Source organism: Scylla paramamosain, chromosome 39 (genome assembly GCF_035594125.1).
Source record: "Scylla paramamosain isolate STU-SP2022 chromosome 39, ASM3559412v1, whole genome shotgun sequence".
NCBI lineage: Eukaryota > Metazoa > Arthropoda > Malacostraca > Decapoda > Portunidae > Scylla > Scylla paramamosain.
In genome coordinates this window covers 3765073-3790000 of record NC_087189.1, presented here as the reverse complement: position 1 = coordinate 3790000, position 24928 = coordinate 3765073, and the positions used below count along the sequence as shown (strand labels likewise).

General features: G+C 40.9%; 1 protein-coding gene across 1 annotated transcript; it reads left to right on the top strand.

Moving 5' to 3' along the window:
• Positions 1–5887: 5887 nt before the first annotated feature.
• On the top strand, positions 5888–23418 carry LOC135092061 (netrin receptor DCC-like). Its single transcript, XM_063990239.1, has 5 exons — positions 5888–6162; positions 11578–11720; positions 19707–19917; positions 21567–21878; positions 22747–23418. The coding sequence occupies exons 1-5, from the start codon at positions 6111–6113 to the stop codon at positions 23295–23297; spliced, it is 1269 nt and encodes a 422-aa protein (XP_063846309.1). The 5' UTR covers positions 5888–6110; the 3' UTR covers positions 23298–23418.
• The last annotated feature ends 1510 nt before the right edge of the window (positions 23419–24928 follow it).

Sequence of the window (24928 nt, the reverse complement as noted above, 5' to 3'; positions counted from 1 at the left end):
TCTCCTCCACTCTCCTTTCACTGGTTTCGAAATCCTCTTTCTTACTTAACTCTCTCTCTCTCTCTCTCTCTCTCTCTCTCTCTCTCTCTCTCTCTCTCTCTCTCTCTCTCTCTCTCTCACCTGGATGAGTAGATGAGGTAATTAGTCGCCTCCACACCTGGGCCAGAGTGGATACAGGTAATCAATCCTTAATCCACTGAGGCAGGTTAATATTTGTGTGGCTTCCTCTTACCTTCTTCTTTAATGTTTGCATTCCCCCTCCTCCCCCGCTCTCTCTCTCTCTCTCTCTCTCTCTCTCTCTCTCTCTCTCTCTCTCTCTCTCTCTCTCTCTCGCTACTCAGCTTCCAAAGTCCGTTTAAAAAATCACTCAACACGCACACGCACGCACACACACACACACACACACACACACACACACACACACACACACACACACACACACAGAATTCATAAGTACCACACAAAGTCAGTTCACGTGTAGTTCTTGATGTGAAAATTAGAGAGAGAGAGAGAGAGAGAGAGAGAGAGAGAGAGAGAGAGAGAGAGAGAGAGAGAGAGAGAGAGAGAGAGAGAGAGAGAGAGAGAGTCGGTGTTGCGGTAGTGAAATGCGGGGTGTAAATACCGGAGACTTTACCGTTACACATTACAGGAAACGCTGAGAAGAGAGAGGCAAGAGGGAGAGGGAGAGGGAGGAAGCGAAAGGGATGAAATAAAAGAGAGAGGAGGGAAAAGGAAGTGGGAAGGAAGAGATAAAGGGAAGGTGAAAAGAGACAGGAACCTAGATTGCTCCTCCAAATAGCGTGTGTAAGTGAGGAGGAGGAGGAGGAGGAGGAGGAGGAGGAGGAGGAGGAGGAGGAGGAGGAGGAGGAGGAGGAGGAGGAGGAGGAGGAGGAGGAGGAGGAAGAGGAAGTGGAAGAGGTGGTAAAACAAGAGAAAAAAACAAGTAAAACAGATGAAAGCAAAGTATTTTTTTTGTATCTTGTTAAAAATGTAACAAATGCACCACTACTACTACTACTACTACTACTACCACCACCACCACCACCACCACCACTATTACTGCCACTTCTACTACTACTACTTCTACCACTACTAGTACTACTACAACTCCACTTATTTAAATCCACCAACACTACTAACAAATCTATCCACTAATCCTTCTGCTGCTCTTTCCCCCTACTACTACTACTACTACTACTACTACTACTACTACTACTACTACTACTACTACTACTAGCCCTACCACCACCGCTACTCTTAACACAGCGTCAGAATGTACAATACCGACTGTCCACGCATGAGAGCACACGGCTGAACGCCACACAACGCTCTGTTCCACTCATCGCCCGCGTTCACAGGGTATCATGTATTTATAATCAGGGAATGAACGCTCCCTCACGCCACATTTTGCATTGTATTTCGACCTTATGACCTTTCCGTGCCTGCAATCAACATAATGCTCCCTGTTTGCCATGTGTTAATGCGTGGAATTTTGTTTGTCGTGTAACCTTTTTTTTTTTTTCAATATTTGTTTATATTTTTCGTTCCCTCGGTTCAAGTATAATTATTCATGAGAGTTCAGGAGTGATTGTTGTTGTTATTGTTATTAGTGTCTGGCCCGCACCTGTGATTCCACGTAATGTTTATTAATTAGCTTGTGTTACCTGATGTTTGGTGCTCTTTTGCCTTTCGAATCTTTCATTAAATATGCAGCATATACTTTGCTATTAATTTTTCATTATTTTTCTTGTAATCTTTTATATATTTTTGTTGCTAATTACCTGTTTTTTTCACTCAAACTTGTAAAACTTTTATAGATATCAGTAACTCCACTTAAGTCACCCCTTTAAAAACACATTTTCTTTCTGCTTCACATTTTCTTTTCCTTAATATATTCTGCTGTTAGTATAAGCAATCCATTTTCCCTTGCTGTCTTATCTTGTCTCCTCATCTCACTCCTCCTCCTCCTCCTCCTCCTCCTCCTCCTCCTCCTCCTCCTCCTTGCTCTCCCCTTGCGTGTAGACAAATCCCAGATCATCAAGTATTTGTCCGCCTCATTTCTCACCTGGCGTAAAGAACAAGAGGCGGAGACAGGTGAGGGGAGGAGGATTAGTACAGAGGATTTGAGGGATGGAAGGAATGAAGAGACACAATGAGAGACGGCGAGACACACGGACACAGATGAGACAAGAGCAAGGGAGGAATGCATGAAAAGAAATGGTAAAAAAGGATGAAAAGAGAGATGAAACTGGAATTTACATAGGTATTTTGTGATAGGATGAAAGGGAGACGACGAACGCAGATAGAAGGGACCGAAAAAACAAAAAATGGAGGAGCGCATGAAAGAAAATGGGGAAAAACGACCAAAAGAGAGATTAAACTGAAATAGACAGAAGTATTTTGCGATAAGATCAGAGATGAGCAATGAGGAAGGAGGGCACAGGTAACGTGAGAGAGGGAGGAGTACAATAATGCAATAAGGTGTGGAGGCGAAGCAAACACTAAAGGAATGAAGGAGGTGGAAGAAAGGAAGGGAGAAATACAGAAAACGGATATCAGAACAATACTGAGACACGAACGGGAGAGGAAAGATAAAAGAAGGAATAAAAGGAAGGGGAATAGAAGACGGAGAAAAAGAAAAGGAAAAGAGAAATGGAAGATGAGGCGAAGCTGAATTAAGAAAACGGACATAAACATGAAAGAAAAGAGATGAGAGTGGAGGGAGGAGTGGAAAATAGAGGAAAGTGAGGAAAACATGAGAGGAAAAGGATGGAAAGGGAAGAACATGTAAGGGAACAAGAGAGAAGTTAGGACAAGAAACACGAAAAAAATGAAAATCACGATAAAAAAAAAAAGAAAAGAATACGAGGAATTATGAAATGAAAAAAATAACAGAGAAATCAGAACAGTAATAAAAAAAAACAAAGAACACGAATTAAAGAGAAGGAAACAGAAGAGAACATACAAAAAAAGAAATAAATAAAAAAAAGTTAAGAGTAATGAAAAAAAGTACAATTAGAGTATAGACAGGTGAAATAAAGGGTTAAGGTAGAATCCTGGTGAAAAAAAAATGAGGTCAGGTAGAACAGGGGTCAGGTGGCACAAGAGGTCAAGTAAGGTCATGTAAGGTCAGGGAAGGTCACGTAAGGACAGGTAAGGTCGAGAGCAGGTGAGGTGGGCCAGATAAGGCATCTCCTCTCATTAGCCAATTAGGGCTTAATGCAGCTGCTCTCAACGGCGGAATGCTTAGGTGTGTTAAGTACAGAGCGAGAGAGAGAGAGAGAGAGAGAGAGAGAGAGAGAGAGAGAGAGAGAGAGAGAGAGAGAGAGAGAGAGAGAGAGAGAGAGAGAGAGAGAGAGAGAGAGAGAGAGAGAGAGAGAGAGAGAGAGAGAGAGTTAGAAGCCACCAGTACAGAGGAAAGAACAAAGGAAAGAAATATGCAGGCGGAAAAAAATTAAAGGAGAGGGAAAGATAAAAGAAGTAAGAAGAGGAAAGAAGAAGAAGAAAAGACAGAAAATAATAAAAAAAAATGAGATTAAGAGAGGAAGAAAGAAAGGAACGGAGAGAGAGAGGAAGAAAGAAAGGAACGGGGAGAGAGAGAGAGAGGGAGGGAGAGAGAGAGAGAGAGAGAGAGAGAGAGAGAGAGAGAGAGAGAGAGAGAGAGAGAGAGAGAGAGAGAGAGAGAGAGAGAGAGAGAGAGAGAGAGAGAGAGAATGATAGGTAGCCAAATTAAGGTTGTCCAGGAGAAGAGATAGCCACGATAAAGGAAGAGAGAAGAGAGAGAGAGAGAGAGAGAGAGAGAGAGAGAGAGAGAGAGAGAGAGAGAGAGAGAGAGAGAGAGAGAGAGAGAGAGAGAGAGAGAGAGAGAGGAGAAGAGAGGATGAGGTAGAGAGAGAGGGAGCGAAGGAATGAGGGAGACAGGATGGAGTGAAGGATGAAAAGAGAAAGTGAAGTGAATGAACGAAAAGGAAACAGAACACGCTTAAATAAATACGAAAGTTGAAACAGTGAATATATAGAACAGCATGAAAAGAAGAGGAAAAATTAAAGAAACAGAAAATTAGGAAGTGGAAAAAAAAAACACGAAGAAAAGAAAGGGAAAAAAAGGCAACAGGGAAACATTAACAAAAGAAACAAAGGAACACAAATAAAAAAAAAAACACCAACAAAACACACACACAAAAAAATAAATGAATAAAAAGGAAAAAAAAATAGCAACAAGGAAAGAATGATAAAATATGAACAAAGGTACACAGAAAAAATATGGAACAGGGAAAAAAAGAAAGAAAGAAAGAATGAAAAGAAAAAAAAGTGAATCAGTGGAATATATTAAAATTTTTTGGGAAAGGGGAAAAAGAGGGATAGAAAAGGAAATTGGAATAAAACGCGAACGTGACGAAAAAAAAGAAAAGAAAAGTGGGAAAAAGAGGTAGAGATGAATGAACGACATTAAAAAAAAGGTCGAAGGTCCAAACAAATAAAAGTAAATAAAAGAGAAAAATCGTAGTAGAATTGAGATAGCGAGGAACACGACAAAAATAGGGAAGACAAAAGATAGACAAACAACAAAAAATAGATAAAAATAAAGAATAGATTAAAATGTTGAAGGATACAAATGAATAATGAAACAACAAAGGACACGAATGCAAGAAGACGTGAAATAAAAGAGAGGGGAGCTGCACAATTGGATAAACATGGGAATATAGAGGAAAGACAAAAGCTGATAAGGAAAATAAATAAAGTACGAAAGGGAGGTAAAGACAAAGAATTCAATAATACCAAAAATAGATGAAAAGACGAAAGAGAAGAAATTAAAAACTCTAGATGAAAGAGAAAAAAAATAAGCAAAACTGAGAAACAAAGAAGGAATGAAAGGAATTTAGTTATGAAAGAGAGAGAGAGAGAGAGAGAGAGAGAGAGAGAGAGAGAGAGAGAGAGAGAGAGAGAGAGAGAGAGAGAGAGAGAGAGAGAGAGAGAGAGAGAGAGAGAGAGAATTTCCAACACTCATTAGTATTAAACTTTGAAAATTGAAAAAAAGAAACACTGCCACTATCACACACACACACACACACACACACACACACACACACACACACACACACACACACACACACACACACACACAGGAAAATTATTGTTATTAACCACTTTTCCTTTATTTTTTTCAGATCACGTGACCTCCACCACCATCACCACCAATACTGCTAACCCTTCTGTTTCCAATCACCTCTTCCTTCTCCATTTCTCCCTCCTCCAATCTTCGTAGTGAAGGAGAGATAAAAGAGCGAAAAGAAGGCTAAGCTGAGAGGAAAGAAGAGAAGAAAAAGGAAATAGAGAAAAGAGAAAGTGGAACAGGAAAATATATATAGAAAAGGTGAATATAAAAGGAAAGTCCATTCACGGTGAGGAATAAAGAGGAATGCATAGAAAAGATGAAGAGAAACCCAGGGAGTGAAAGGACTGAAGCACACACAAGCGCACGCACACACACACACACACACACACACACACACACACACACACACACACACACACACACACACACACACACACACACAAAGGTTATTTTTCGATCATCAGGACCTTCATAGAAATTAAAAAGAAATAATCTAGTCTTTTCTCCAACCATTTGAGAAAAAATACTACTACTACTACTACTACTACTACTATTACTACTACCACTACTATTAAAGGTCCTCCTTTTGCTCTTTCTCCTCTTAGTTACACAAACTAATTACACAAGAATTACAACTAGTTACTTATTCTGAGAAAAGGAGAGACGGAGAGAAAAAAAGTGAGGAGACAGATAGACAAAGAGAAAGAGAGAGAGAGAGAGAGAGAGAGAGAGAGAGAGAGAGAGAGAGAGAGAGAGAGAGAGAGAGAGAGAGAGAGAGAGAGAGAGAGAGGAAGAAAAAGCTAAACGATCTCCATCAGTCTTAGAGGAAACTTTCGTAGGGAAGAAGAGGAAGAAGAAGAGCAAGAAGAAGAAGAAGGGGAAGGAGAAGAAAGAAGAATGATTATATAATGAAACGTGAGGGAGGCGGTGAGGAGAAGCTCTTATGAGGAGGTTCTGGGAGGATTACCAATAATTCAGGAAGAAGGAAGAGACAATGAAGGAAGGAAGAGAAGGATCCATTCATCTCTGCCTCTCTCTCCTGCTGGGTGAGTGTGCCCGATTTTTTTTTCTGATTTTTTTTTTATATTTTACTTGATTTTTTTGGGATGCTTCGCTTTTAAGGTGTGTGTGTGTGTGTGTGTGTGTGTGTGTGTGTGTGTGTGTGTGTGTGTGTGTGTGTGTGTGTGTGTGTTCTGTCGTAACTCACTTCTCCATCCTTTAACACACACACACACACACACACACACACACACACACACACACACACACACACACACTTTATTTTGCAGTGGTAAATTTTTGGTTAATATTTCCTAATCTTCCGCCTCACATTTTAATCTGTAATTACATCATGTTGTGTTTCGCCTTCATTAAGCTGAGTCTCCCTTCTCCATTATTAAACAACATAATTTTCTTTCCCCCACACACACACACACACACACACACACACACACACACACACACACACACACACACCTGACACGTTAATCACCTGAGCCAATTATTCTTCCAAAGCAGCTTTCGATCATTAATTCGTACTATTTAGATTTTTTGGACAAGTTTCATGGTAATATGCAAGGCAGTTGTTATTATTATCATTATTATTACTACTATTATCATTATTACACATTCTATAGTTTTCCTCATCTAGTTGTGAAAGGATTAACTGTTTGTCTATTTATCACTTAATCATTCACTTCTTTAAAGCAATTTCTAGCACAATATTTCATCACGTTTTATATTTTCAATCAACTGTTTTACCAGAGACTTTCCTTTTATATTCACTCTTGTGCTCTATTTCATCATATTTCATTCACTTCCCCATCAGTCAGGCAATATTTCAAGTAGTTTCCTGGTGTGGCTGTAGATTATTCAATGCAATTTCTACGTTGTATCAAACCACATCACATTTCAACATCATAATCGCCTGGTTCTATTTCCAGTAAAATATATCCACGTTTCATCTCGATCCTCATCATTTTAAAGTTGCTTCTCGTATTAAGTTTCAACGCATTTCAACATATTCATCACTTTTTTTTTTTTTTTTTTTTTTTTTTTTTTTTTTTTAAGAGATTTCACGTGCTCTATCACATCACTTTTCATCTCAAAGCTCATCACCTGAAAGCAATTTTCTATTACTAATTTTCAACATATTTTAACATCGGCTTTTTTTTTTCCCAAGAGATTTGCAGTAAAATGTCTGATCACTTAACATTTCAATCCTCATCACTTCAAAGGAATCTGTACGAGAAATTTTTATCACATGTGCAGTAAATCTGATCATATTCCACCATTATAATCACATTGTCTTTCGAGAGATTCCCCTTAACTGCATTTGATCACATTTATTTCAACCCTCATCATCTGAAACACTTTCCAGTACAAACATCGTATCACACATGTACAAAAAAGACTCGGTACATTTCAACATCATCGCCTGTTTATTTAAAAATTTTCGTATAGTATATCTCATGCCATTTGAGTGAGTCCTCGTCAGTGGGTTTTTCAAGTAATGTCCCAGGCTGGCAGTGAATAATGAGGCCCTTCACACGATTCTGTTTAAGACATTTTTACTCACTAATTCCTCACAAGGACTCTTAATTATTTCCGACTCTTCCACGATTCCCTCCACTCAAATTGACGCGGCGCAGCTCTCCAGGCTCTGATAGGGGTCCGTCCGTTTTGACATTTTCCCATACTGATGTTATTTTTAGTTGGTGTTTCTTTTGGTAGTGTCGTTTTGGGATTTTCTTTCTTTTCCCTCAGTTTTTTTGTTATGTTTGGGTTGGGTGTATTAATTTTTGTTATTTTTACCTCGTGTTTCGTTTATTTTGATTTCCTCTTTTTCCCCTTTTAATACTTAATTCTTGTTTTTTCACCCTTTTTGATGCTAGTCTTTTTCTTTTTCGTTTATATTTCGTTCTTGTGAAGTTTCCTTTTTATATCCGGATAATATTTAAAAAAACCCCACAATTTTAAGTGACGAGTTTAATAGTAGTAGCAGTAATATTCCTCTTCTTCTTTTATTATTATTTTTATCAGTAGTAGTAGTAGTAGTAGTAGTAGTAGTAGTAGTAGTAGTAGTAGTAGTAGTAGTAGTAGTAGTAGCAGCAGTAGTAGTTGTAGTACCTCCAGTGAAAACATTTCCTGACCTTTTATTGAATTCATCCTGTTTTTTTTCCGGTGGATTTTTTTTTCTCTCTTTTGAACGTACACCATCATCTCTCTCTCTCTCTCTCTCCCCCACCACAATTTTCCAGCCTCCCTTCCAAATCCTTCTATTCCACCGCCTTTCTTTTTCTCTTTCTTCTTTCTCTCTAGGGGAAGGAGGAGGAAGAGGAGGAGGAGGAGGAGGAGGAGGAGGAGGAGGAGGAAGAAAAGAGGAGGAGGAGGAAGAGGAAGATTGCAGTTACTTTAGCTTATTTGGTACAAGATTCATGGGTTCTTAAAATCAGACTCAATGTGCCTGGGTCTACTGGGTCCGTGTGAGTGAGTGCGTGCGTGTGCGTGTGTTTGCGTGAGTGTGTGCAGTAGGGAGCATGGGAGGCGAGTGCAGGCGGGGTGGGGCGGGGGGCTGATGGACGGTCGAGTGACTGTTGCCATTAACTTGTCAACTTTATGAGCGTGTGATGGTTTTTATGCGATTATCTGAAATGAATAGGGAGGAGGAGGAGGAGGAGGAGGAGGAGGAGGAGGAGGAGGAGGAGGAGGAGGAGGAGGAGGAGGAGGAGGAGGAGGAGGAGGAGGAGGAGGAGGCGATCGGTACAATAGACAGACAGGGAGTGAGAAAACTGTAATGATATGGTCTCTCTCTCTCTCTCTCTCTCTCTCTCTCTCTCTCTCTCTCTCTCTCTCTCTCTCTCTCTCTCTCTCTCTCTCTTCCTTCTTTCCTTTCTTCCTTTCCTCTTTTTCTATATTTTTCGTTCAGCTTTGTTTTGTTTCCTTTGTCTTTTCTTTCCTTCTTCGTTTGTTTCTTATTCGTACATAATTTTTTTGCTTTCTTCCCTTTCTCTTTCTTGCTAATTCCTTTAATTCCTTCCTTCCTTCTCTCCTTCCTTCCTTCCTTCCTTTCGTCTGTTCTCTTTTTCGTTCATATTTATTCTCTTTCATTCTCTTTCTCTCTTACTCATCTCATTCCTTCCATCCCGTTTTTCTTCCTACCCTTTCTTTCTCTCTCTCTCTCTCTCTCTCTCTCTCTCTCTCTCTCTCTCTCTCTCTCTCTCTCTCTCTCTCTCTCTCTCTCTCTCTCTCTCTCTAATACATAATCATTATCCCTGAAATTCTGAAAGTGATTATGTCTCCTGTCCTTTTTTTTAGAAAGAAATTTGTCTGATTCAGTAATTGGATTTGCTGTTTGTGATAAGTGAGAATTTGATGCCACTAACATTTTTCACATCAGTATTGGGGGAGAGAGAGAGAGAGAGAGAGAGAGAGAGAGAGAGAGAGAGAGAGAGAGAGAGAGAGAGAGAGAGAGAGAGAGAGAGAGAGAGAGAGAGAGAGAGCGAGGGGAGTAAGATTAATATCACAAAGTCACGCCCAGGATATTGTGTTGCAAGGAATACAGAAAGAAAAATTAGCGTTAAGTTTGTTGCATAAAAACAAGAGGGGCTGAAGCTTGGGCTGAGTGGCAAAGTTACGCATCAAGGGAGAGAGAAAAAAGAAAAAGAAAAAGAAAAGAAAAAAAGACAAAATAACACATAACTTGGTAACTTATCAGTGAGAACCTAAGTACACATATATATCCCCATTAACTTACGTGTCTACGAAGCTGCCACGATAAAACGAAAATAAACAAAATAAAAACACCGAAATTTGTTGCTCTACTACTTTGGAAGGAGGAGGGGGAGAGGAAAGAAAATAAATACCAGTGTATATAAAAAATTCTGTGTACTCCTGAACTTCGTGTCGTTGAAAGTTCTCAAGTTTGTGGTGAAGAAAACGAGAGGGAAAAAATGACACATGGATGGCTGCTACTCAAAGAAAGTCCCTGATGTGGTAAATGTTATAAATGTTTGCTTTGTTGTTTGAAACGCCAGAAAAATACACAGAAAGAAACAGTACAGGAAATTAATCGAGAGAGAGAGAGAGAGAGAGAGAGAGAGAGAGAGAGAGAGAGAGAGAGAGAGAGAGAGAGAGAGAGAGAGAGAGAGAGAGAGAGAGAGAGACACTAACTAAATAATAAAATACAGTTACTAGTATTGTTACATAACTGTGGACAAATGGTTGGATAATTACATAGCTGTCTTTTGCACCTGTCTGGCACACCTGTCCCGTGGGATTTAAAGGTCACAGGTAGACGAGTACATAGGTGAAGGAAGACAGGTATTGAAAGGTTTATTTTACACACACACACACACATAAATACTCTCTCTCTCTCTCTCTCTCTCTCTCTCTCTCTCTCTCTCTCTCTCTCTCTCTCTCTCTCATCCATTATTGTCCTACATTCCTCTCCATCACCTTTTCTCCTTTATTCTCCCTCTTCCCGTTCTTCATCACTTGACTCCTCCTCCACCACCTCCTCCTCCTCTTCTTCCTCCTCTTCCTCCTCCATCATCTTTTTCTTCTTTCTCCCTTTCTCCCTACTCCATCACGTTATATTGTTTCTCTCTCTCTCTCTCTCTCTCTCTCTCTCTCTCTCTCTCTCTCTCTCTCTCTCTCTCTCTCTCTCTCTCTCTCTCTCTCGCACACATAATACTCCAGGAATTCATTTTCTCCGTCTCTCTCTCTCTCTCTCTCTCTCTCTCTCTCTCTCTCTCTCTCTCTCTCTCTCTCTCTCTCTCTCTCTCATCACAATCTTTTCATATCTTTTCCCTCCCAGAATTATCTCCTTCTCTCTTTTCCTCTCTCCTGTTTCTTTATTATTCACTATATTGCTTTTTTCATATCTTCTCTCCTTCCTTCCTTACTCCCTCCCTTCTTTCCTTCCTTCACTTTCTTTCTCCTCTTCTGCTTTTCTTCTCCCATCTCCTTTCTCTGCACGTCAGACTTTTGGGATAAATATGATATCTTTGTTCCCATCCCTGGCTAGCCTGTGTGTGTGTGTGTGTGTGTGTGTGTGTGTGTGTGTGTGTGTGTGTGTGTGTGTGTGTGTGTGTGTGTGTGTGTGTGTGAGCATGCTTCTCCTTTCTCTTCGTAGCTTAGCCATAATTAATCTTAAACACACACACACACACAGACACACACACACACACACACACACACACACACACACACACACAGATAAATATACTATATAGACAGACATATTTTACTGACCACAAATTTTACAGTATCATACAAAAAATAATAATAAAAAAATAAAAATAAAACGTAAAACACACACACACACACACACACACACACACACACACACACACACACACACACACACACACCTCCCCTTCTTTCCTCACTGGCTATAAATAACCTCATTGTTGCTTTTCTTTCCATCAATCAATCATCCTTTTTCTCTCCCTCCCTAGGTTCCCTCATGGGCGGCGTGGGAGCAGGCACGGGGCTGTACATGGGGCCTTATTTCCCCACCCCCCAGCCCCGCAACATTACGGTACACCAGAACACCGTAGCGTACCTGCCCTGTACCGTGAAGCAGCTGGGAGACAAGACGGTGAGTGTTCATGGAGAGAGAGAGAGAGAGAGAGAGAGAGAGAGAGAGAGAGAGAGAGAGAGAGAGAGAGAGAGAGAGAGAGAGAGAGAGAGAGAGAGAGAGAGAGAGAGAGAGAGAGAGAGAGAGAGAGAGTGTTACATTATAGAAAATAACAGTACATGACCATTATACTGTTAGAAATTTCAGAAGGGTAAGCACTGGTTAGGTTAGGTTAGGTTAAGTTACGTTATGTTAAATTACGTTAGGTTAAGTTAGGCTAAGTTAAGTTAGGTTTGGTTAAGTTACGTTAGGTTAGGTTAGGTTAGGTTAAGTTACGTTAGGTTAGGTTAGGTTAGGTTAGGTTAAGTTAGGTTAGGTTAAGTTAAGTTTGGTTAAGTTACGTTAGGTTAGGTTAGGTTAGGTTAGGTCAAGTTAGGTTAGGTTAGGTTAGGTTAAGTTACGTTATGTTAGGTTAGGTTAAGTTAGGTTAGGTTAGGTTAAGTTAGGTTAGGTTAGGTTAAGTTAGGTTTGGTTAAGTTACGTTAGGTTAGGTTACATTAGGTTAGGTTAGGTTAGGTTAAGTTAGGTTAGGTCAAGTTAGGTTAGGTTAGGTTAAGTTAGGTTTGGTTAAGTTAGGTTTGGTTAGGTTAAGTTAAGTTAGATTAGGTTAGGTTAGGTTAAGTTACGTTATGTTAGGTTAGGTTAGGTTAAGTTAGGTTAGGTTAGGTTAAGTTAGGTTAAGTTACGTTAGGTTAGGTTAGGTTAGGTTAGGTTAGGTTAGGTTAAGTTAGGTTAGGTCAAGTTAGGTTAGGTTAGGTTAAGTTAGGTTTGGTTAAGTTACGTTAGGTTAAGTTACTTTGGGTTAGGTTAGGTTAAGTTAGGTTAGGTCAAGTTAGGTTAGGTTAAGTTAGGTTTGGTTAAGTTACGTTAGGTTAGGTTAAGTTAGGCTAGGTTAGGTTAGGTTAGGTTAGGTTAGGTCAAGTTACGTTAGGTTAGGTTAAGTTACGTTAGGTTAAGTTAAGTTACGTTAGGTTAGGTTAGGTTAGGTTAAGTTACTTTGGGTTACGTTCGTTGCACTCTTTATTCATTTATCCTTTTTCCCTTAGTAAGTAAATCTAGCAGCATTCCATTTTTCCCCTGTAATGTTGTTCTATTTTTCCCCTGTAAGCTTCCCTCCATTATTCACCACCCCTTCCCCTCCTACACCCTTATCCTATTCCTTTTTCTGCTCCTTTCTCTTGTAATACCCCTCTATTTTTCCCTCTTTAGCCTCACCTCTATTACTTCCCGCACCCTGGCACTCTCTCCTCAGCTTATTCGTCTTAGGAAACATTCAGACCCTTGTGGCTGCCGTGTTTCCTTTTTTACCCGTTGAGAGTTCGCTTCCCTTCCACTTGGCTCCGTTGTGTCTCGGCGGAGTACTGGCGGCTGGCTGGGAGAACCGTCTAATCTTATCACCAGAACCAAGCACTTGTGTATGCAGATTGGCGTGGCGGGTCTGCAAGTAGCTGTCCCGGTTGTGGGTGCGGATTTTACCTCTTTCATCCTCCGGGACCGCAAGCTTTTTACCGTAGATGGTTCTCTGTTTATGCTTTTAGGGGGAGCAAGGTTTTTATTATTCTTTGAGGCCATTGTCATTTTTTCATATTTTCTTCATGAGCCACGAAATTTTTGATATTTATTCGAAGCTGCAGCGATATCCACGATGGTAAACTATTTGTGTTCTAGGGACCGCAACGTTTATGCTATTCTTCAAGGTCAGGCTGTCATGCTTGATTTTTTTTCATATTTTCTTTGGTATGAACTCCAAGACTCCGCCATTTATTGCAGTGTTACAATAGATGATCACTATTTATATTTGGTGAGCTGTAAGGTCTTCACTGTTTGTTCTTCAAGGCAAGGTTGTAATACTTTTTTCTTATTTTCTTATTTTCTTTATTAACCACAAGAGGCCATTTATGGGAAGCCACAGTTACCTTAGATGGTACACTAGTTTTGCTTTAAGAGTCACAAGAGTTCTTACTGTTTCTCCTGTTCTTCGAGGCCAGATTGTCATCTTTCCACATTTATTTTTTATGAAGTAGAAGAGTTTGACATTCATCGGAGGCCACAGTGTTACCAAAGGCATACTTACTTCTTTAGAAACCGCAAGATTTTTACAATTTTTTACTATTTTTCGAAGCCAGGCTGTCATACTCGTTCTTTTTTATATTTCCTTCTTTATGAACTACAAGATTTTGCCATTTATTGGAAGCCGCAGTGATATCCAAGATGGCTCACCAGTTCTGCTTTGGAAACAGCAAAATTCAGACTATTTTTCGAGGCCAGGTTGTCACGCTGGATTTGATCATATCTTCTTTATGAACTACCAAGATTTTGCCATTTATTGGAAGCCACAGTGTTATCTCTCTCTCTCTCTCTCTCTCTCTCTCTCTCTCTCTCTCTCTCTCTCTCTCTCTCTCTCTCTCTCTCTCTCTTTCAGCCACTTAAGCCTTACATTATTCTTTGGTGCCGCGCATGGAGGGTGTGTGAAATGTGAAGTGTGCAGTGTCCTTTGTGAGGTAATCGACGCCACTGGACAAGAGGCATTCAATTACACGTGACTAACACACCTGAGTCACCCAGCACAGGGGCACAGCAACACAACACCAGCTCGCCCATAAATAACCTTAATGCGAGACACTATCAAAGGCATTCCTGATGTGAGGAGCAGAGAGCACAGGTGAGCAATGTGACAGGTGAGGCATTCCACAGCGCGGAGAGGGACACACTTACACTCATTGGCCAGGGATAGACTTAAGTGCTCGTGAAGAGAATGACACGCTGTTAATTTGGTAACTTATGCAGAGGAAACTTTAACCATGGGAAACAATACTGATTAAAAATAAAAAAAAGGAGGTTTATTGTTATTGTTGATGCTGGTTCTTAAGAAATTCAAAATCAAGTCTAAAATTACAAAGGAAGTGATAAGAGGAGCGTTAAAATGTCCTGTCTGTCAGTTTGTATGTAAAGTAAAGTCCTGTGTCCATTGTATTGCTTTACATCTAAAAAGGGAAATATAACTGATGGGAAAAAAAGGCCGACCAAAGTTGCCAGATCCAAAATAAAGTTCAAAAGTAAGTTCATCATTATACTGCCTCTTGAAATTAAGGACATGATAAAAAAAAAAGCGTCAGATAAGATGTTCTATATTTTTAGACCACCAGTTTGTGTGGAAAAATCCCGTTTCCATTATAACATAACTAAAAAAAGTGCCTGCTGAACGAGTCAATTTTTAAAGGCGGCTCAAAAGCATCAAAATTACATTATATCTTGAAACTATTTAAGGAGTCATAGGCGGAGCATCCAAATATGATCACCACCGTTGCGAGTTCGTGTAGCTTTTGTAGTTTCCATTGTAATGCTTTATATGTGAGTGCGATTTCAACCACGGCAATAAAACTGATTGAAAAAAGGCTCATAGAAGATACTGGTCCCTGAATGCAGTTAAAAAGTCCAAAATTACATTGTATCTTGAAACTGGGAAGTGACAGAAACGTTTAGATATGTTTTTTTTTAATAGGTTTGCTTAAAAATCATGTTTCTTTTATAGTTCTTTTGCATTAGAAGACGAAGGACAAAAATAGGACTGAAGATAAAAAAAAACACGAAATAGACACATTTAAAGGATTTTCAGCTCATTAGAAAGGACGTACGTGGGACAAGACACACACACACATGAAAGAAAAAAAAAAGAAGGCCATAAAAGACACAAAGATATGAGAGACGATGGAAATAAAAGATGAAGGATACAAGATAAGAAAGAAAAGAATATGAAAAGAAAGGAAAGGAGGATAATGAAAAATGCAACAATTAGGGACATTTCACGGAGGAAGGAAAACGAGAGAAACACACACACACACACACACACACACACACACACACACACACACACACACACACACACACATACAGGTGGGACATTTCAGGTGGAGTGGCGAGACAAAACAGGTGATTAAGGAGAAAAAAAGAGGTCACGTTCCGCAGTGAGAGGTGAGAGAGAGAGTGAGAGGGAAAGTGAGAGGAAGGGAGAGGTGGCGCCATCTTGACGACGAAGCGGAACACGAGGAAAGTGTCGTGGGAGAGTTTAAGCTTCATTAATCTCCTCCAGTGACTCTCTCTCTCTCTCTCTCTCTCTCTCTCTCTCTCTCTCTCTCTCTCTCTCTCTCTCTCTCTCTCTCTCTCTCTCTCTCTCTCTCTCTCTCTCTCTCTCTCTCTCTCTCTCTGTGTGTGTGTGTGTGTGTGTGTGTGTGTGTGTGTGTGTGTGTGTGTGTGTGTGTGTGTGTGTGTGTGTGTGTGCCTGCAATTTCACCCACACGTCTGTCTATAATCACCACTGTCTCCAAATCCTCCTCCTCCTCCTCCTCCTCCTCCTCCTCCTCCTCCTCCTCCTCCTCCTCCTCCTCCTCCTCCTCTTCCTCCTCCTCTATCCCAGGTTCATTATCTCTATCCGCCAGTCTCCTCTTCGTCCTCCAACACGTTTATCTCCTTCTCCTTCTCCCTGTTCTCCTCCTCCTCCTCCTGCAGCTCCTCCCTAAATCAGAGCCACAATTACTCCCACATCAGACCGGAAAGTAAGGTGTCTGGGCCTGCAATTTACTACCTGTAATACCCACCTGCCAGAGAGAGAGAGAGAGAGAGAGAGAGAGAGAGAGAGAGAGAGAGAGAGAGAGAGAGAGAGAGAGAGAGAGAGAGAGAGAGAGAGAGAGAGAGAGAGAGAGAGAGAGAGAGAGAGAGAGAGAGAGAGAGAGAGAGAGAGAGAGAGAGGAAAGCTATATATATAATGTTTTAGCAATTACCATTAAAGCATCATTATTCGTGTCATTATCAATCAGAACAACACGTGCGGCACAACAGGGACATTTTTTTTAGTCATTAGAGCTGGAACAATTCTTTTCCAAGCGACAGTGGCGGCCATTAGCACTAAACACGTCGGGGAGTCTGAGTGGAGTATAAAAAAACGGGCGTACGCTGCAAAACAACAACAATACAAAACAAATAAATAAACAATACGACAGGTGTGTTATTACTCCCGCCATTACCGAGTCCTGTCAAGAGGATATAAATTGAAATATCGCCCAAACGTTTCCAGACTCAAACGTTTAATTTGCAGGGGAACATTTGGAGGTGGCGCGGTACAAGCAGTTCCCTTTTTACTTGTTTACCTGCCTGGCGGAAGTAAGTAAGTACAGTGAAGTCGTTACCTTCCCCAGAGTACCTGCACACCTGCTTGTGAAGACGACAGGTGTGTGTGTGTGTGTGTGTGTGTGTGTGTGTGAGAGAGAGAGAGAGAGAGAGAGAGAGAGAGAGAGAGAGAGAGAGAGAGAGAGAGAGAGAGAGAGAGAGAGAGAGAGAGAGAGAGAGAGAGAGAGAGAGAGAGACTGAATTTATTACCCAAAGATAACATAATTTTTAAAGTATAAACACGTCATAAATTTGTTACATTAGGCCGCTCAACAGAGAGAGAGAGAGAGAGAGAGAGAGAGAGAGAGAGAGAGAGAGAGAGAGAGAGAGAGAGAGAGAGAGAGAGAGAGAGAGAGAGAGAGAGAGAGAGAGAGAGAGAGAGAGAGAGAGAGAGTAAAATGACATAGTCACTCATAATATTCTGTCTCACAAGAAATAATAAAAACTTTTGATTCCGAAGAAGAAATTATATAAAAACTAGAAAATTATAAAAAAAAACATTCGCTGAAAAAAAAAATATGAAAGAAGAGAAAGGGAGAAGAAGAATCAAGGGTGTGAAGAGGGAAGGAAGAGAAGAGGAGAAAAAAGAAATAGAAAAATAAAACACATGGACTGTACATTAATTAAACCACATTGCGACTTTCCCATTAAAAAAAAAAAGCAGGTAAATAAGAGAGACGGTAGAGGGAGAGAAAAAGAAAGAAAAAAAGATGATGAAGAAAAGTCCACTAAACACATAACCTCCACAAACAAAAATTAAGAACTAAACTATGAATATATATATATATATATATATATATATATATATATATATATATATATATATATATATATATATATATATATATATAAAAGGAAGGTAAACAAAGGCAAATGTAAACAAACAAACAAAGCAAATCCACAAAACATACAACACAAAAAACAAACAAATTAAGAAAGTGTAAATAAAAAAAGAAACAACTTGAACAAAAATGTCACTAATGCCAAAAAAATAAATAAATAAAATAAATAAATAAATAAATAAAAATAATAATAATAAAAAAAACAGCACTACGATAATTTCTGTGACATGGAGGATAGAACACCTGACTTTCCCCCCCTTTCTTTTTTTCCCTTCTTTCCACCCTTCTTTGTATCCGGGAGCAAGGCGAGACGGGGACGTATCCTCTCACTTTTTCCTTTTCAGATTTTTCCTCATTTCGTCATTTTCCCAGTATTTCTTGTCTCTTCTTTTTCCTTAACAGTGCCTTGTCTTGAGTCTCTGAAGGAAGATCACACGAGGAAGGAAGGAAGGGAGGGAGGGAGGGAGGGAAAGAAGAGAGGATGGAAGGAAAACAGGAAGGAAACAGGATAAAACTAGGAAACTTTTTTACCACTTTCACTTGGAAAAGGCAAACGAAGCCCCATCATCTATTTTCCACCTTTACTAGTTTTTCCTACTGAAGTGTCACAGAGGAGGAGGAGGAGGAGGAGGAGGAGGAGGAGGAGGAGGTGAAACTCAAGGCCTAAAAACTAAGAACGCTTTTCTTTCTTCTACTTTTCTTTTCATATTTTTTCAAAGCATTTTTTTCCCACTGACCTCCCCTCGTGGTGGCGGGAGGAAAGAAAGGCGAGACACTGGTGTTTATTTACTCCACCCCCCCCTCTCTCTCTCTCTCTCAATCTTTTATTCTCCTTCAATTTCTCTTGTTTTTCCTTTTCCATCTTTTTGCTTTCTATGCGTCTTTACTTTTCTATTTTTTTTATTCGTCTTCTCTGATCAGCTTCCAATTACTTTTTGTCTTTTCTTGACTTTTTCCTTTACTTTCTTCAATTAATGTGTTTTCTATGATTTTTCGTACCAGATCTTCTCAACTTATATATTTTCTCTTAATTAAGAAGTCTTATATAATATTTCTTAATAATCCCTCTTTTCTCATCTATTTTTACAGGCTTCCTCATTTTCTCATTTCTTGTTTTTTTCTCCTCTTTCCTATATTAATTCCTCTATTTCTTATTTATTTTCGTAGCTTAATTTCGTGTGTTCTTTCGTTCATTTCTTAATTTCGTATGTCTTGGTAAATATCCCCAGTAATCCCTCTATTTATCTATTTTCATAGTTTTCCTTATTTTGTACGTTACTTCTCGTTAAGTATCATATTTTTCCTTCATAAACGAGTATTACTTTGGTTTCCTTTGCTAATCTTTGTGTAATCTATTTTCTTAAGTCTTAATTTCTTCATTGCACGTTATCTTTCCCTCTCAGTTGCCTCTAGTTCCTGTCTATTTTCATACATTTTTTTTATATGTTTTCTCCTTTTTTTTCAAAACATAATATTCCTAAAATGATTTCTCTTTATTTTATCTATTTTCATAACTTTCCTCACTTTGACTTTTTGTGTGCTTTCTCTTGTTCATGAATGAGTACTAGGGCAATTTTCCTTAACAATCCCTCCGTTTCTGATCAATTTCCATAACTTTCCTCATTTCGTGTGCTTTTATTCCTCTAATGGATGAGTCTTAGCGTACTTTTCTCATACTCCCTCAACTTCTTATCTATTTTCATAACTTTCTTCATTTCGCGTTTTTTTTTTTTACTCATGACTTAATAATCCTTCTATTTCGTAACTATTTCCATGACTTTCATCATTCCGTATTTCTCTCCCTCTCAGATCCCTCATTTCTTCATTCCCTACGTGTTTTCTCTAATTTATGAACGAGTATTAGTGTAACTTCCCAACAGTCTCTCCATTTCTGATTAATTTCCACAAGAGTCCTAATTCCGTGTGCTTTTCTCCCTCTCAGGTGTCTTGGGTTCGGAGGCGCGACGCGGACATCCTGACGGTGGACAAGTATACCTTTGTGCGGGACGAGAGGCTCACGGTTCACTTCACGCCTGAGTCAGACACATGGACACTTGTTATCAAATACGTGCAGGAACGGGACGCAGGGACCTATGAGTGTCAAATCTCTACTGAACCCAAGATGTCCATGTTTGTGCACCTTAATGTGATAGGTGAGTGTGTGTGTGTGTGTGTGTGTGTGTGTGTGTGTGTGTGTGTGTGTGTGTGTGTGTTTCTATTCCTCTCGATTTCTCTGTCTCTCTGTTACTTTTGTTTCTCTTCCTTTCTGTTTCTCTGTTTCTCTCCCTCTCTGTCTGTTTCTCTCCCTCTTTTCTCTCCCACTCTGTTTCTCTCCCTCTGTTTCTCTATCTCTCTCCGTCTGTTTCTTCTTTCTGTCTGTCTCTGTTTCTCTCTCCCTCTCTGTTTTTTCGTTTCTCTCCCTCTCTGTTTTTTCGTCTCTCTCTCTCTCTCTCTCTCTCTCTCTCTCTCTCTCTCTCTCTCTCTCTCTCTCTCTCTCTCTCTCTCATTAATGCTAACAGTGACCTATACAGAAATGACTGCTGCCTTTATACACTATTCAAATTAACCTTCAAGGGGCGCCACTCCCACCTGCCAACCTTCCTTACTTCTCTCCGCATCACTCAGTGCGTCACTCAGCTACAACACTTCATCATCTCCCATCACTCTTATCCCTTCCTTATACACTGACACCCATTTCTTACCATACCTTCCTTGCTTCCTTCCACTGTCACTATCACTCTTACACTGTCACTATCACTTCCACTGTCACTATCACTCTTCCACTGTCACTATCACTTCCACTGTCACTATCACTCTTCCACTGTCACTATCACTCTTCCACTGTCACTAGCACTCTTCCTTATACACTCTTCCTTATATCACTCTTCCTTATACACTGACACCCATTTCTTACCATACCTTCCTTGCTTCCTTCCACTGTCACTATCACTCTTCCAGTCCACTCTGTCATAACCATTCTTTGCCCATTACTGTCCACCAATATATCAAGTGGCCATTTCTTTCATAACTCATTTTTTTACTATACTTCCTATGCATGATCAACCAAATATTTCTTATCTATAACTTATTTACTGTCTCCTTATCTCCTACTACGTATTTCCTTTCTGTTCTCTCCTTTTTTTTTTTTTCTAATTCCTGCTCTCACTTCCTATATCTACTCTCCTAACTCTCCCTCAGCTCTTAATCTTTGACCCCAACCTTACTCTCTTGTCTTAACTCCTACCATGATTAATTTCATCACCACCTACTTCTTTACTTTACCTTGTTTTACCATTCCCAGCCTCCCATACTCGAATTTAGATCCTTGAACCTTTGAGCCCCTCCCTTCAACCCTTTCCTAAATCCTTATTCCTTTTCCTGGTCTATTTCTTCCTTTGTTTTTTTCCTAATCCGTTTTGTCTCCTAATCTCTCTGTCTCTTTCCTAATCCCCTATGCCCGTTTCTTAACCCTATCTAATCTCCTATGCTCGCTTTTTAACTCTTATCTAATCCCTTATGTACATTTTTTTTTAACCCTTACCTAACCCCCTCTGTGTTCTTTTAACCCTAATCTAATCCCTTATACCTGTTTTTTTTTTTTTATCTCTAATCGCTTATACCCGTTTTTGAGCCGTATCTAATCCTCTATATATTTTCTAACCCTTATCTAACCCCTTAAGTCACTTTTCTGATCCCTCTACTATGTCCTTTTCCAACCTTTACCGAATGCCTACATCTTTTTTAACACTTATCTAACTACTTCCGTCCCGTTTTTAATCCCCGTGTGCCTTCCCACCCTCAGTGCCGCAGGTGGAGGTGTCCGGGGCGGCAGACAAGTACGTCCGCAGCGGATCAAGTGCACGGCTGGAGTGTACTGTGAGTTCCACCGTGCAACTGCCGGACTACATCTTCTGGTACCACTCCGGCGATAGGCTGCTGGAGTATGACCACCCGAGGATAAAGATTAGCGTGTCGCGGCGTGGCGGGCAAGGTAGCGAGATGAGTGTGACGTCCACGCTTATCATTTCCAACGCTAGGCCGTCTGATGCTGGGAACTACACGTGTCTCCCTTCCAACCTCCACAACGCGACGACCGTGCTGCACGTGCTCAATGGTACGAGGGGAGGGAGTGGGGGAGGTGTTAGTGTGTTAATGCGTCTGTCTCTTTGTCTCCACTGGTGTTGTACTTGTCATGTATGTTGTGTTGTCTTTGTGTTCCCTGCAGCAGTTTGTGTTGATCTTTTAGTCTTAGTATAATTCTCAAAACTCTCTCTCTCTCTCTCTCTCTCTCTCTCTCTCTCTCTCTCTCTCTCTCTCTCTCTCTCTCTCTCTCTCTCTCTCTCTCTCTCTCTCTCTCCGTTTCCTGAACCTTCTTTCCATTCACCTTTATAAAGCACAGGCCAGGTGTTTGACGGGTTCCCTCAGGTGTAACGCAGGTGGGGGCAAAAAAAGTTCTCATAATATTAAATTACACTGTGTACCTGCGTGTAAACAATGGCGGGTTAACATTTTAATTTTCCGCTTGAGAAATTAGTAAAATTATATCTACTAAGCAGGCGTTATCTATTTTCATGGAATAATCCAACGAAAAATCATTTCTCCACACAAAGGAGTCTTCAATAACGGCACAACAATGCCTGTTTGCCGCACGCTGCTTTAACACAATACTGATTACCCTCCAAACACATGGCACTCAAACACACACACGCCAACACACTCTGATCAGTGTAACACAAAGCAACACTCCAAGCAATAACGATGAGAATAACAAACTAAAACTAAAAGTACCTCCATCTTCTTTCCCTCTCCCTTCCCTAAATCCCAAGCAACACAACGCAACACAAGGCAACACAACACAAACAACGCAACGAACGCCTTTCCTCCCTTCCTTCCTCCCTTCCTTCCTTGATTCTCTTGTCCCAACCCGTGAAGAAAAATTGGTGATAGGTTTGAGGCGTCATGTTCCCTGTTTCTCCCCTCAGACGAGCATCCCGCGGCCATGCACACTGGGCGGGGGGCAGCAGCCGATCCCCTCCCTGTCTGGGGCGTGGTGGTGGTGGTCTGCCTCGTTCTCCTCGTCTCCAGGAGTCCACGAGAGGAGCGCGTCACTCTCCATCTCCCTCACGTCCTGGACACTGAAGGAGGCGGGCGTGAGGGTGACAAAGAGAGGCGGGCGGGGCGTGATGTTCCCCGGGCGGCTTCAGGAAGGGTTGACACGCACGCCTCCCTAACGTGCGGTCCTAAAGCCTCCTTCAGGAGTTATACACTTGGAGGGAGAAGGGCGGCCGGTCCACGCCAGCTGTCAGGGAGCCGTCTTGGGGCGTGCTATCGACAGATTCACTACTCTCCCCCGCCGCTCCCTGTCCCCTGCAGCAGCCCCCGCCCCCCGCTGAGACTCTCCTTTTTCTCCTCCTTCAAGCACGGTCTCCTCTCCTTCCATCCTCCTTCCCTCAAGCCGCTAACGCCGTGTTTCCTCGCCAGAACTCAAGAAAAGTATTCCTCCCTCAAGCTCTTTTTGTCTTTCTTTTTCTAATTAGTGTGTGTGTTTCCTGGAGGACTCGAGGAGCGCCGGCCGTCATTTGCCTGCCCGGGAGGAAAGAAAACTAATAAAAGCGACGCCAAAGTGCATGAATAAATAACCAAAGAAAAAAAAAGAGAGAGAACACTATCAAAAATGAGGACGTGCGCCGCGGATCGAGTTTTCTGATACGATGTGTACGTGTGCGTGTGTGTGTGTGTGCGTGTGTCGTGTGTATACTCGTTCGACGTACGTAACCCTGGTGGGAAGCCTCGTGATTGCCGTGCCTGCCCCCTTAGTGCGGCGGGAGAGAGGCGGAGCGGGGCCGGGCGGGGCGGGGCAGGGTGGGGGTGGGGCGGGGCTTATAAGTCTCCGCGCTGTCACATTGGAAAAGTGTATGGGAGGACAAAACAGCGACTTCCTGCCTCATCTCCTGAAGGATTTGCAAAAGTCTCCCCTTCAGGACCGGCCGCTGGGAACACCCGCATCCCGTTTTCTGTGACGTTTGTGTGGTTTATGATGACGCTAAGAAAAAAACCCAAAAACCACCAAAAAAAAAAAAAAAAGTATTACCGCTTTATAGTCCCACGCTGTTTTCTATTCACTTCAGAATGACGGAGAATCTCACCCTAGCCCATTTTCTTTCACATTTAAAAGTATACTATAAAAAAAAAAACTGAAGCCTTTTGTGGGTTTTAAAAATACTCCGAGTGTTGAATTTTGTTTTAACCTCAGCTGTGTATGAATGTTTTACAGGTTTTGTATTCTTGTTCACACTTATAATAGATATACAATACTATACACAATACAAGAGAGGCTAGGAAGCATAACCCCACAATACCAGGACCGCCACCTCACACACACCTGACTGTAAATAGATGTGATGAAAAATGATAATATAAAGTCTTTTCCTTCCCTATAGATAAATGTGAGGGTGACAAAGCATCGTCTGACCTTTAGCCCTTGTTAAAATTCCTGACACACACACACACACACACACACACCTGAAAATCCTCCCTGTCTCTTTTCTATACGATTCAAAAGTATTTTTTCATACGAACTGTCCCTCTTTCCCCCTCACACACGTACACCTGCCTCAGACACACCTGCTCCACCCACAAACACCTGGGCAGCTGTCTGGAGTTGAGATCGATACGCTGTCACTTCGGAAACACGAAGAAATGGAAACAGAGACTGGAAAGGAAACTTACAGAGACGGAGACATGGAAAGGAATGTTTAAAATGGACAAGGAAAAAAGGAAACAAGAGAAGACAAGAGGAGACAAGAGGAAACAGGAGGAGACGAGAGGAATAGCAAGGACAACGAAGACCACCGCAGTCACCACCATCACAACAACAACAACAACAACAACAACAACAACAACAACAACAACCAGACTACATAATATCCATGCTACTAATAAAATACTTTTTAAAACACCACCCAACGTTAATGTAAACAATTTAAGATGCAAATGAATCGTGCATTTTTTATATAAACTGCAAAACCACGAGTAATTTTTGTTCTGGAAAAGGTAAACTGTGGATTTTTATCTCCTTAAAAGAGGAAAAAGAAAAAAAAATATAAAAACAAAAGGAAAACAAGAGAATATGAAGTTAAGCTGAGAGAGAGAGAGAGAGAGAGA

What these genes read in the sequence shown, in the direction of transcription:
- LOC135092061 (XM_063990239.1), top strand. Translation starts at nt 6,111, where the DNA reads ATGAAGGAAGGAAGAGAAGGATCCATTCATCTCTGCCTCTCTCTCCTG. An exon ending in TGTGCACCTTAATGTGATAG is followed by an intron (nt 19,918 to 21,566) that starts GTGAGTGTGTGT and finishes TCCCACCCTCAG; the next exon opens with TGCCGCAGGTGGAGGTGTCC. An exon ending in CGTGCTGCACGTGCTCAATG is followed by an intron (nt 21,879 to 22,746) that starts GTACGAGGGGAG and finishes TTCTCCCCTCAG; the next exon opens with ACGAGCATCCCGCGGCCATG.